At 37.5% G+C, this 14624-nt stretch overlaps 1 protein-coding gene across 1 annotated transcript in view; it reads right to left on the bottom strand.

The window, feature by feature from the left end:
• TRHDE (thyrotropin releasing hormone degrading enzyme) overlaps positions 1-14624 on the bottom strand; it is a 205761-nt gene that overhangs the window by 78627 nt on the left and 112510 nt on the right. The window contains exon 7 of the mRNA XM_030238218.2: positions 13453-13518. Within this exon, the coding sequence (XP_030094078.1) occupies positions 13453-13518 (66 nt within the window). The remainder of the gene's footprint in view (positions 1-13452; positions 13519-14624) is intronic.

The raw sequence follows: 14624 nt of genomic DNA, 5'->3' as shown, positions 1-14624 counted from the left end.
AGGAACAGTGAAAAATGCAAAAATATTTTGAAAGATTTTTTCAGTAGTGATGTACTGATTAAGCTTTCAGACCTTTTATTGTATTAGATATTTTTAAGAAAAGGAGATTATTTAAAAGGGAAAAGTCTTTCATTTCTTTGCAAGATTGCCTATTAGCAAAGTCTCTTGGTTACAAAATAAATTAACTACCCCACTATCCAAACATTATAATGCCCATACAGGTAGTGACTGATAAATATCAAAAAGTTAATACCAGAAAGTTAAGCAAGTGTAAAGGAGGGGTAAGTCTCCAAACGTGCCTTACTTTCAGGGGAGATTTTACATCTATAAACAGAAACTGAAATATCAAGTCTAGGACTAAATTCCTTTCCCAGTTAATCTGTATGAAGTTGACTGCTCAGCTGAAGGAACAGCTTCAGACTTACATGAGTGATGCTGAGATCTGAAACAGATTGAGATTGAGTAACTTCATTTTTCTCCTAAAGATAACTGGAAAATTCAACTATATGAGGGAGGGAAATGTAGCAAACTATTTTCATCTCCAGTGCTTGTGGCTATGTTTCTCCTTTCTCAAGGCTCAGGTAAAGCAGACCTGCTTCTACCTCCCTTTTTTGTATTTCATTCCTACTCCTCAGAACACATTCTCCTCCCTTTGGCCTACAGTATGTTCTTGTTCAGTGGTTTTATACATGACTGCTGTATATCACTGAAGATTTAACACTACAAATAAAAACATTTACTTCAGGTAGAAATCAGGCTCTAAGGCTCCAGGTATCAAATCCAGTGTGTTTGTTTTCCTAGAAATTTATATACCTAATCTTAAGCCAGCAGACACCATCTGACAGATGCTGACTCTGACTCTAACATGCCCTTTTTCCTCCCTTCCTTCACACTGCTAACATCAAATCTGCTGTCACACATTATATTAACACTGTCTAACATTCAAATAGAAAAGCTTGGGCAAGGGTCAGAGAGCAGTGCACATGGTTGCAAAGGTGAGCAAGAAAGGTGAAATAAGAGGGAGTGAGAACCAGTGGTAAAGGACTACCAGCAAGCCACCAAACTACAAAACTCTGAAGATTCCTGTAAGAGAGAAAGACTACTGAATAGAAAAGCTAAAATAGCCAATTACATTTGCAGTATTTTTCAGCTTTACAACAGACTAATCATCCTGAAGAAACAGCCATAAGGAAGAGAAGCTATCACCCTCCTGGCTGAGCAGTCAGCCAAGCATCAAAGGAGTAGGTAAATTCACCTTAGTGGTCATGGTCAACACTGTGTAAGGCAAATTAGTTGGGGGTCAACTCTATTTGTGTCAAGAATTAATTTGTACCAGTGAGTCAAGCTGCAGAGCTACCTCCAAACTGAAAGAACAGCTGTTATCAGACCAGTTGTCAAAGCACTACTGTAATGCCAGCTAAGAAAAAAACTGGAAAACAGGTTTTTCCTGGACAAGTAAGCCAAACTGCTTCACTTTCTACATCATCTTACTCAACTGCCCAAAACTGCTTTCAGGCAGCCTAGTAAGAAACCGTCAACATACAGAACATGCTAGAGTCATAAAATATATTTTCAACATAATTTCTACCAGAGGATCAAAAATGTTGATTTTCTTCCTATACTTTAATCTATAACTGCATTAAAATGTTCTTCCTACAAAAAATAAAGTTACTCAAAAGTCAAGAATTTAAGTAACTAAAAACCCATTTCAACTTGAAATAAAAAAAAGGCAGCATCAAAATTATATTGAAATAGCAAGCACATAAGGAGTATACAGTAATGCCTGCAGATAGCAGGCCTGATTATGTGGGTAGTCCTTATCTAGTATTAAAATTATCACATCTGTTGCAGTCACAGCATCAAATGCATTCCTGTATCTGCCTTGAGCTACAGTTTGATGATACTTCAGTAGTACAACCAGACTAAGCAGGTCCCACAACCTTTGCTGTTCCTTGGACCCATGCCCCTGTTTCTGATGCTGCTTTGCAGACTAGACCTCCAAAATGGCCTATCTAGGAGTGAATTTAACATTCCCCACTAAGGACACCCTTCCTTCCTGCCTCGATCAAGTTTACCAAGGAGGACTCCAAACTCTTCCACTGGTACAAACGAAGTGGTGTTGGGTGGCCATGATGGAGGAGAACAAGCAGCTGGAAGCAGCATTGAGGAAAACAAAACAGTGGTTTCCTAAGCTAGTGGCCTGTCCAAGTATGTGCCAAGTATTATGAAAGAGACTGGACAGAAAGGTACACAATGGAGATTTCAGAATACAGCTAAGATTATCAGTGCATCACATTTAAAGGGAACAGAATTTCATTCTGAAGTTTACTTCTCTAAAAACGATGCTCAAATGTTCTTTTCAAATGTTTAAGTAACAGTTGGTAGTGTCATTTCTCATCAATAAGCTAATTTTTATAGTGAATTAGTTAACCTTCGTTAGAAATTGTGTGTGGATGCTGCATTCAAAACTGAAGTAGCTAAACCCAGAAGCTTAAAATAACAATAAAAACACTATCATAAATCAAAGAAAGGAAATAACATTTAATTTCAGTTTTTAAAGCGTCCACATGGGGCTACCACGAGGTTTAACTAATCCAATTATAATTCCCACCTTCTGCAGCTTTGAATGAACTTTTGTTACCCTGTTTAAAATGTCTACTACAAGGAGCTTCTTAGCTAGCTTCTTGTTCAAACTCACAAATAGGTAAAAAGAAGTTTAAAAAAAGCCCAAAAGGTGTGCAACATACTTCAAAGCCATCATACAAAAATTCACTTCAGCTGTGTTTTGCCTTCTCTTTGGGTCACTATTTCAGGGAAGAAACTCAGTGGAATCCTATCACTGTACACCAGCTGAAATTCCAGCCCTTCATTTCCAAAAGTTGCATTTAGACTTTTTTCACGTAAAACAGTGATATAATGCTGACAAACCAGCAGCAACTGGAAAACATCCAGTCAACATGCAATATCTACAATTAAATCATTATGTCTAAACAGCAAGCTATAACTACTAATCAGAAAGAGTGAAACTGGAACCACACATGGAAATAAATCTTAATTCTCTCTGGAGCAAGTGATGCTGAATGGGCCACATAATTATAGCATTTTACTTTGTCCTTTTTCCTTTGTAATTCATTATACTCCCATTGATGCTAACAATAATCAGATCAGCAGAACTGACACTTCTGGCATTATAAGGGCCAATGGGAGTTTTAACATTGATTTTGCGGGAGAAAAATTAGGGCAATGTTGAGAGTATCTCATCCATGGTATTAGAAGTATAGCATTCATTTAGAAGATCCAGACAGGACCTGTGCCCTATTATATGCAGGCTGAGATATAGGAGAAACCAGTAAAAGAAAGCAGGCAAGAGCCATCGTCAAGTCAATGGGATTGCTTTCTTTGCTCCACCCACTGCTTGTTGATAAGAAACCAGTACTATAAATTAGAAATAAGCCAGCTAAAATCAACATGATCCTTCGTTTTCATTCCAACACAAGAAGAAAAATTCCTTACAGAAGTGCCTGTAAGGAATTCAATTTTTCAATTAATAACCTTCTGTAGTGCAACTCTGTGAACCCAATGTAAATGGGGCATCTAAAACCAATTTAAAATCTGTATTTCGGAAAATTTCCAGCTACTTTAAAATGTATCCTGCTTTGCTGAGAATCCTTGATAAAATATCAGAAATATTAAATTGAGAGTTTTATTTCCCTTGTAAAATTCAACTTCACCTTTTAGCTATGAATATGAACAGGAGGGCAGTTCCATTTTGAAACACAGCAGCAGCAGTTGTAGTGGTGGCAAAGCAGTTTGTAAGCAAAGTCTAAAGGGAACAGTTAGAGGGATTGCAAAGTTAGTGCGTGGCAGAGTCTGATGGTATCTGCTGTGCAGTGAGAAACCTGCTTGTATATGAAGCTTGGCTTTAAAGAAAAATGTATTTGATGTATTATTTGGTAGCAGTACTAAAATACTGAGCTAAGGACAAATCCTTCAGAAATAAAGCACTCTCTGAAATCGAACTGCATATGTTTGACTGAATTTGTACATTCATTTAATTCTGTCTTGTCTGGTTGTATAATACTCTTTAACCTAAAACCACATATTGCTCAAAAATATATTCTTAGTGTTCACAAAAAAAAAAAAAGATGGAAAATTTTCCAGAGATATTTAGAAGGCACCTGCTAATTGTGACAGGTTGGCAGCTCATTCCTCTGCATTAACTTGAACTATGCCCAAAAATCGCTAATCAGGCAAAAGATCTCTGCTGTACTTTTCTGCAAAAATTTACTCTACATAAACACCAGACTTGGAAAGAAGTTATTGCTACTTATTATGAAAAGGTGTCCATAAACCAATCAAGCAAACTTACTGCAAGCATGTCACCATGTCTAGATCATAAGGACCTGCAACACTTGCACATTAACAGTGAGTTAATAGAGAAGCAAGGAATAAATGTTTCTCATTGTGCAAAACACTTTACACAATTCAGTCCCTAAGCTGCATGTTTTTCTTTCCAAAATGATGACTCCTTAAAAATCATTAGCCCTTACATCTGGTGATATGTGTGTTAACCTAGCCACAGTAACTTAACTTAAAATACATGTAGGGAAAGGAAAAGGAAGAGGAAGGAGAAGAGAAAAAGGGAGGAGGAAGAGAAGAAAGAGCTTATAAAAGAGAGGAGAAAGTTTTCACAACAGCAGTCTTGTCCAGCACAGATTCAGGATATTTTTTTTCTGAATGTCCTCCACTAGACTGAAGTAGATTAATCGATTCATTTTATTTACAATATATATAATGTGTTAACTAGGAATTCAATCCTGCAGTATTTGTTCTGAAAATATCCCCACCGACTTCTAAAGAGCTAATGGAAATTCTGATTTCATAAGAGCAGCAAAATCATACACAAAATGCTTCCCTTCCAATGCCCTGTAAAATCAACTGAGCTGCCTGGTAGCAACAGAGGTAAGGTTGGCACTGAGCTGCTATCAGGAAAACAGTGTAATTCTATTCCAAAAGAAAGCATTTTTGTAAATAGCTGCTGAGCCTGCTGACATTATCTGGAAATTCATACCTATCACTCTTTCTCTTAATAATTCCTATAATAAAAATGAAGGAGAAAACAGTCATAACTGAATTTCATATGCAACAAAAAGAAGCCCACTGAAGGCACACCAAGTGAATAGCTATGCAGTTCCTGTAACATGACTGACTCCAATATTGCCATAAAGGGCAATGCTGTTCCAAGAAAACAAACTGGGTTTATACACAGTGTGTATACTAATTGCTTTTCTTTTTGTAAAAGCTTTATCAGCAGAGCAAAGTAAAATTTTGTCCTAGCTGAAGAGCACCATGACTTTCTCCTAATGAAGGCAATTCCATCCATAACCTTGCTCTGAAGCCAGGACTGAGGATACTGCTGGCTTTTGAGGTTCAGCAGCATCTACCCTCACCACATTTTATCTTCCTTGCTGCGACCTCCAATGTGGGCGAAGTGTAGCTGTGTGAACTGAAATCCTGTCTTCAAAGAGTCCATCTTAGACTGAATTCTTCTCCAAAATTTTAGTCAACACCAGAAAGTACTGAAAAATATCACAATTTACTTTTTTTTTAATCTGTATGTCCTTTCCTCTGCTATCCCCAAGCACTGGAGCATAGCTCTAAAGGTCAGAAAGAAAATGATCTTGTTTCAGGAAAATGCTTTTTCCTAGCCCTGATCATTTTAGATATCCCAGCAGCAACAGAGACCCTCTGTCTCCCTGCACCAACAGCTCACAGCTGCTTACACTCAGAGGGAGACCCAGGCCCTGAAGCAGAAAGAGAAGAGCCCATGTCTTCCTTCTCTTGTCAACCCCCAACAACTGGGGAAGACAACTGTCTGATCCAAATGCTCCAGGACCACAAAGCAGAGCAGAAGGGTGGAAAGGAGATAATATAAACAAACAGGAATATTCTACTAGTGCACCATTTCAGGAAGAAGCTCCCTTTGCAGAGCACCAATGCTATATGGGGCAAAAACCACCAACACACATGATGTGTGCTGCTAAAACTGTGGGTGCATTATGTTCAGCCTTGCCAATGTTCTGCTTTCAAAAAGGTAACAGTTAAACTCTAGAACTGTAGATAAACCAAATATCCTCACTGTGTCTGTGGATCAGCTTGTTGCATACCAGGACAGCACTGTGGTCTCATTTGTAGCAGAACTGGACTCTCTGACTGATCCTGATGTGATATCTGTTCTGAATATCTGAAGTGGTTTATAATGCTAAATATTTTAACAGAATATCTTCTTGGGTTTCAACACAGATATCCAAATTTCATGGCTCTTCTTCATTTTACTCACGTTGGTCCAACTTCCCTTTAGATGTATAGGCACTCCATTCTCATTAATCTCTTTAAAGAAATACTAGTTGAACGATCAACAATTTCTGGAGGCCCACCTTGGTGTCTTCACAGCAGACACAGAGCAGCAGCCACACAGTTGGCAATAATTCCAGTGGAAGCTGTACTTTGAACACAAACTCTTCTGATCCCTAAGTGCAAAAACTTGGGAGTTTTGCTTACTTCACACCTATGCAAATTTTAACTTCAATTTCTCTGTGCCTAGATCTCCACCCTAGCACCATGTCTTTCTTCCCTATGAGGTTTCTGTCCTCTGAATTAACTGTTGGTGATGCATCCTGATACCACACTGGATGATATTTAAGAAAATTAAATGTAGCAACTAGGAACTGGGCTACAAAGCAAATGAAAAGTATTTGAAACTATTGAACAGAAGAACAATTCAGTTAGCATGGTCCACCTTGTGAACTGAATCAGGTATTGTCCTATTTAGAAAACACTGGGTACTTGCATAATTAAAAACCTGGTAAAGGTTCACACAGAGGAAAAAAAAAAGAATGGAAAAATAAAATTAACTTTAGCATTTCTTATTTAAATTATGCAACTTCAAACACAATTCTCCTTTAAGCATTAGCATTTTGCTACACACAGTATACTCAAATACTCTTGGAGTTAGAGGAAGAATTACCATTTTTTGAGTGATACCCAAGTCTGGCCCTTACTACGCTAAAAGTCTTTAAAATTTTCAAAGGAAAAAAATATTGTGACACAACAACTTATGGAAGTTTCTTATGCAAGAAACTGACTACGTCTTTACTGACCTGTGTAAGTCAAAGTGGAAAAAGCTATAGGAATTCAGTCCATAACACTGAATTCATTTAACAAATGTAAACTAAAATCCAGAGTGATGTAAATTGGAAGCAGAAGAAATGCTGAGGGGGCAAAACAGGTGAAAGATGCAAACAATCTCATATGAAATGCGCTGCAGAAAACAGTGATGTCAGCTCCTGTGAGATTTCCTTTGATTTCTGAAGTCCTCCCTTCAACATGCTCAAGTTCTCCAGTTGACAATTCTCAGATAAAGGGATTGGTAGCAACTACCTCAGACAGTTAATTGCCAGAACATCCATGGTGATACTTTGATGTTCACTAAGGTCATACACTCTGCTTTTCTAAACCAGAGGAGGTGGGTGCAGAATCAGCTGAAAAGTACTTTACTCAACATCTAGTAAATGCACCAGCTGCAACACCAGAGATACTGTAGATGTAAAGATGCTCCTCCTGGGTGGCAAAAGTTGCATCCTTTGACTGAGCAAAAGAAGACTCCAAGTAGTTCCATGTGCATTCCTGATCTGCAGGCAGCATTGCAGTTTACTGCTTCACTGACCTTGATCCTAAGATGCCTGATTATTTGTTTATCATTGCTTTTTTTTTATGTTTTTACAGAAAACTCTTGTAAAGAAGTCTCTAATGATGTCTCATTAAAGACAGCAAATAACTAACTATTATGAATTGGTAATAAAGATACAATAAATAGATATTACATGGGTACACTGTTTAACAGACTATGTAAAAAATAGATTATCATATAATACCATGGAAATAGATGAAACTATTTCATGCATTACTATTTCATCCACATGGTAGATGTCTTAAAAACAGGAAAAAGCAGTGCAGATGAAAGAAAAGTTTAAACAGCCAGCAATATGATACCAGGAGGTGACTGAAATCTGAACCTTGCTGTATTTAATAGCCTGAACACCACACTTCTTCAGACAGCTCCTGTGAAAGGCTGACTAATTTGTTTCAATACAGTGGCCATTCTACAGCACCAAAAGAGTATCTATCCAAAGCACTGTATGAAAATTCTTCCAAATGTACAATGTGAAGCCAAAAAAGTAGTTAATTTATCACAGAAGCAGAGATTGCTACGGTAACTAATTCAAACTGCTGATGATGCACTAAATCAGAGTGAGTGATGAACACATACATAGCAGCAAGTGAAGTTCAAAAGGATACAGATCTATGTGATCAATGAGCTGTCACACAGCAAATGAAATGCAGTGTTGACAAACGTACAGTAATAGAGATGAAGCTCCAAAATAATCAAACCAAATATAAGGAAAAAAAAACAGTGCAGAAATATCTCATTACAGCACTGGAGGTGCCTTTTAAAACACATCTACCAGACATTCAATACACTGGCATTTCTCTCTCTATTTAATTTGAAAAAAATAAAAACCAAGCGCTGATTACTTGAAGAGATGCATTGTCATAACGCAGCAAAATCTTCCCAGAAATGCAATCCAGTGACACCAGACATGTAAGAAACCACCTATTTCAAGCACAGAGTTGGAACACCAGCCTACAGAAGAAAATCTCACACAGACTTAGTATCATATTGCATATTGCCACCCTGAGAGATGACTGAATGATAAAGCCAACCTATGGCTTCTACCTCTATCAATCTGCGCAGTTCAGAAACATAGTCAGAGCAAGTAGTGCTGACCAAGCCTCTTCATATTCTAACCAGCTTCTCACCTGATTAATAGCTTTTAGACTGAAAAGCAACACCATTTTGTAAGAAGAGTACTGGCATTCAGTAATGTGTACTTCTTGAATTTTCCTGGAGCATAAGAAACTGCCCATCGTGAAAGATGCCAGAACTTTTAAAAAGACATAAATCACCTGCTGTGAGTAGGAAGGATTTATTAGACATTTCTACATAAATAATAGCTGTAACTTTCTCATATGCAGGTGTTACCAGCTGTGGCTACTACTGTCATTATTCAATTATTCATTACAGCCAATAGAAATACATTCTCTTTTGCTTTCGTCGACAGAGTGCTACAGTGAGAATGTTCCATCTCCTGTTTGAAATGCCATATGATTTAAGACATTATATCTTTGAAGGGCTTTTCAAATATCCTACCTTCACTAGTCTCTTGGATGTAGCTTTGTTGTGGAACTGCCACACTATAATCAAATGCTCTTTCAAGTATATTTACCATCATAGGAACAGTCCAGTTATTCTTGACAGATATGAATCTCTACAAAGACATCTACACTGTAAAAATGAGCACTTCTACCAGAATTTTACTTCCTTGCAGACTCCTTAACAGAACAGTTTGTTGAACTGTTACAGATCACATGCACATTTGTACATTTCCTTCAGATCATATTTATTGGTAAAAAATATCCACCAAAGAACCTCATTCTCCTCCATCAACTTTTCTTCTTTTTAATACAATTGACTGTTTTCTTTGACAAATAAGGGATTTTTTACCCCCAGCCTGTCTCCACTTGCTCTTCAAAAAGTCCACATGCCAATGAATAAGAAAAAACAAGCAACTAACAAATAAGGTAGCAATCCTATTTGCTTCTTGTTCTAAACCTTTTTTTCCTCTCTCCTTAACCCAAAGTTAAGTTACACCTTATCTATTGTAGTCTCTTATATTAAAGCTCTAATTCTTTAGCTCTTAACAAGATAATGAATCATGCCTTGATTTGGATGAGACCACAAACAATGCAAACACAAATAAAGAACTACTCCTTTTTGTTTATGCTACTTTAATAAGACCTCAGAATTACTCTTTTTTATCATCTGTTAAGCACTTAAGGACATAGCCAATACACTAAAAAGAATCAAAATAATACTAGAAACATATTAGAGTGGAGAGGTAACAATACAGAAGGTTCCTGGAGTGTGTGGAAGTTAACTTCTAGACACAGTTGCTGAGCAAAACAACTAAAAAAGCTGCCCTGCAGGAGCTCTTGTTTGTGAACAAAGATAGGTGGGTGATGTGATGATTGGAGGACATCTTGGGCAATCATGAAGTGATAGAATTTCAATTCTTAGAGAAATTAGGAGAGGGGTGAGCAGAACTGCTACCTTGGCCTGTTTATGACACTCGTTGAGAGAGCCCCTTGGGCTTTTGCCTGAAGAGCAATTGAGTCCAGGAATGATGAACACATTTAAGAAATCCTAAAGGTGCTGGAGTTGGCCATCCCCACATGCTGAAAGACAAGCCAGTGGGGAAGACCACCAGGCTGGCTGCACAGAGAGCTTTGTCTGGAGCTCAGATAACAAAAACAAGTTTATGACCTTTGGAAGAAGGGGCAAGCAGCTCAGGAGGACTACAAGGGCATGGCAAGGTTATGCAGGCAGAAAACTTGAAGAGTCAAAGCCAAAGTAGAACTTTATCTAGACACTGCTGTAAAACACATTAAAAATGTTTCTATAAATATATTAGCAACAGAAGGAGGGCTGAGAATCTCCATTCTTGGCAGAATAGGGGAATAACATTGTGACAAAGAACGAGGAAAAGCCTAAGGTACTTAATGCCTTCTTGATCTCAGTCTTTCATAGTGAGACCAGTTGTTCTTTGTGTACCCAGCCCCCTGAGCTAGACAACAGAGACAGCGAGCAGAACTGAAGCACCAGACATCTGAGGGAAAATGGTCAGCAGTCTTTTACACCACTAAGATACACAGAAGTATTGGAAAGGACAGGATCCATCCAAGGGTCCTGAGGGAGCTGGCAGCAGTGCTCACCAAGTCACTTTCCATCATTTACCAGTAGTTCTGGCTCACTGGGTATGTCCTAGACAACCAGAGGTGAGCAATGTTACACCCATCTACAAGAAGGGCTGGAAGGATGATCTGAGGAATGACAGGCCTGTCAGCCTGACCTCAGTGCCAGGGAAGGTCATGGAGCAGATTGTCCTGAGTGCCATCACACGGCAGCTGCAAAACAACCAGGGCACCAGGGCCAGCCAGCATGCTGTAAGAAAGGTCCTGTTTGACCAACCTGACCCCCTTCTGTGACCTACTCTGTGGATGAGGGAAAGGCTGTGGATTTTGTCTACCTAAACTTACTAAAGCCTTTGACACCATTTCCCACGGCATTCTCCTGGAAAAACTGGCTGTGGAGGTCTTTTAGAATTCAGTTACTCAGCAAGCCATTAGAATGACACAAAAGGAATGAAACATCAAGTGCATTTTCAGAATATTTGAAGAGATTTATAAATAGTCATAATATTCAATTTTGCTATTCTACAGAAAGGATGTTTAAGTTGAATATTAGAATTCCACATTAAAACAGGATTCCAGGCAACATAATTCAAAAACCCAAGTGATGGTACCAAGCTAAAGAGCTTAAATGCCTAAACCAGTGAATGACAGAAAGGGTAAATTAGTCCTCCAGTTTCCCTTATCATTAGCAAAGCTATACCCCCCCAAATGTACAGTGCAGTAACAGTATTTTGTTAGATTTGCAAAATACAAAAAATTATATGATTGACAGATATTTCCAATTGTATAATTTGTAGCTTATGAAAAACTTATGAACTTTATGTTTTATTTTGTTCAGCCTGAAAACATACACATGGAAAATCTCTATCTGAATTTCAAACTGATTTTAGTTAAAATCATTATCGTCCTATGAACTGATGCCAAGACTTGCACTAGTCATATTTTCACAGTTAGATTTTTCATAGACTTTCATTAGCAAACAGAATGGTTTCTATTTAGAGCCAAACCAGTGAAAAGCAATAATAATAGGAAACCATTCAAATCAAAAACCAAAGCTCCATTACAACTTTATGGTAATTATGATTAATCCCTGCATAGCTATTCTTTGATCTGAGCTTTTTTCTCAGTCTATTTCAAGACAACTTGCACACTGTTATTTCTCAGGCAAACGTAGAAGAAAACAGAAAAACAGGGTTTAAGATGCAGACACTAAAACTTTTCCTTTCTAAAACCCTGAGTGACATACTCCACTGGGAAAAAGTGCTACTGAAATCTGCTATGAATGATCTGTCCAAATAGAAGTTTCTGGCTGGAATATGGAGTTGGCTGGACTAAGGACAGGAAGCCTTACTGTTTTCAATGACATAGTGGTTTTACCCTTGACATTCACAAGATTTTATGAAGGAAACTTTTGATTTAAAGAGTTCTAATCTGGATGAGAAAGTTATCTAATTGATCTGACCTGGTGTTGCAACTAAGCAAATGATCAAGCTGGTCTCATGAGTAAGTTATGCCACAAACCCTGATTGTACTGTAAATTCTCCAAAAAGCTACATTACCTCAGCAAGTTTCCTTTCATTGCCTTTGCATGGAAAATACCTCTGACATGACCAATGCATTAATTTAATTTTTGCTTTATATTTTATCTTCCAATTTATTTTGGTTAGAGGTAGAATTATTCTGTTAAAAAATGACCTGATCCTAGACGTAGTTTATTTAAATTTCAAAATGAAAAGCTTACTAAGAACAGATAAGATTGATTACTCCTTCCAACTTAGCATAATTGTATTTCAGGTGAACATCAATTTACTTTAAAGGACACTTCTAAGTAGCAGGCTGTATCATACATAATTCATCAATCACAGCTGCCTGTAACATGATTTACTCAAGCAGATTTCAATAGAATAGAGGGAATTGCATTGTTTTTTATGCTTTGGCTTGTCTGTTTTTAAATAGTTTACGAAAGACTCATTCGTCCTGAATTATTGCTGAAAGGAGTTCATCCTTGGTAATCAGCACATTGAATTTCTTTCTCTTTCTACAGAAATGTTACCTCTTTAAATTTCTTTTAAAAGACAGAGTGAGTTTTCAAAACATCATTAAGGCAAAGAGCACTCCATGCTTATTAAAGGTAAAAATAAAGCTCAAGGATTTTGCTAAGGAGGAAGGCATGGCAAAATATTTATCTGAAAAGCATTATTCATTTTAGGGCTGTTTATTTTCCAGCTGGCTTATATTGTTATTATTTGTTAGACCAGCAGTCAAACGCAGGTGAAGAGAAGTAGCTACTTCCTCAGTTAGTCCTTCACATATTTGTCACATGGATAAAGTGACTTTTATATGGCACTCTACACAAAACTGTATGCCTGATGAAGTACAAGCACTTCATACATCAAGAAGTATAGGTGAAACTGCATCTTCAATCAAATTCAGCTTCAGGGACATGGTGGTACCTCAGGTCCTAAAGTAAAGAAACATTTCCAGAAATTGATGCAAACATAGCTTCAAAAGAAAAAAGAGAGAGCAAGAGAAACTGCCAGAAATACACATCTACACAAAGATGGAAATGTCTTTACTTACTTGTAAGCCCATTTGAAACACAGAGTGACCCATAAAGCTAGCCAACATTCGAATCAGAGCTGCACCCTGTGGGAAATAATAGAGAAACAAAGTTACCAGTTTTGAATTCCAATATAGCACAATAAATACACACAGAAGCAGGCATTTCCACCCAACACTAATATGCCTGAAACCTGTAACTTATACAATCTTTATTTGTGCTAGAATGAAAGAGAGAGAGAGAAGATAATGCAAATGCTTACCAGGAAAAGCGAGGAGGCAAAGTCATAAGTAAGTATTAATAAGTGTTAATATCCTGCCCCATATGTTGAATAAGGTGCAGGTCAAACAACACACTCTCCCCACTCCTGGAGCATGCATATGTCAGTTCCACAGGTGACTGACCCAACCCTTCTGTGCACTCAACATAAAGGCCCAGTTTTAATTCAGAGCAAAGAAATAGTGTCAGATGCAAATTCTACCTCAGTGATTATTCATAATACTTTTATCTCCATTTCACTATTGTACATCAGGATTCAGTGATACTACTTCCCTTTGTAACAGCCTTCAAGATCTGGTTACTAAAAGTGAGTGATTTTCATTAGAAAAGATGTGGATATATATATATATTTGACTTACAAATAGTCAGGTTATTTTCCAGGCTATCCTACAAAGAGTTAAGTATTGTATAGCACTCTTTCTCTACTTATAGCAGTTCTTAGCCTCTTCCTCTTCAGGCAAAGCATAGAGATCTAAAAGACAAGTGATTCTAAATCCCAGTACTTACTGCAAGACACAGACAGATACTTGCAAGAACAGCTTTTTTTAAGCATCCTTTTTGTGTTCTCTTACACACTCTCAGAAACTGCTAGAAATACACATCTACACAGTTGCTGTGTATTTTCCACTTTGCACAAGTGCTCTATTTCAAGCAGAAATAACTCTGCAGATCTGATGTGACCATTTAGCTATAAAATCCCACTTTACAACATACTTTCAAGACAACCAGTCTTCCAGTGCCAATATTTAAATGTTATACTTAGTGCTGATCACCATACCAGAGGGAGGACAGTTGTGATTTCAAATCCATTAATTAAAGGCTTTAAGAAAACATGATGCTGGAACTCAACCACCTCATCTAGAGATGAAGGTCCAGGAATTAGGTTAACACTCAATCAGACAATAATAAAAAA

Source organism: Serinus canaria, chromosome 1A (assembly GCF_022539315.1).
Source record: "Serinus canaria isolate serCan28SL12 chromosome 1A, serCan2020, whole genome shotgun sequence".
Taxonomy (NCBI): Eukaryota; Metazoa; Chordata; class Aves; order Passeriformes; family Fringillidae; genus Serinus; species Serinus canaria.
The sequence above is the reverse complement of the archived record's forward strand: the minus strand, read 5'-3'. Positions and strand labels throughout refer to the sequence as shown.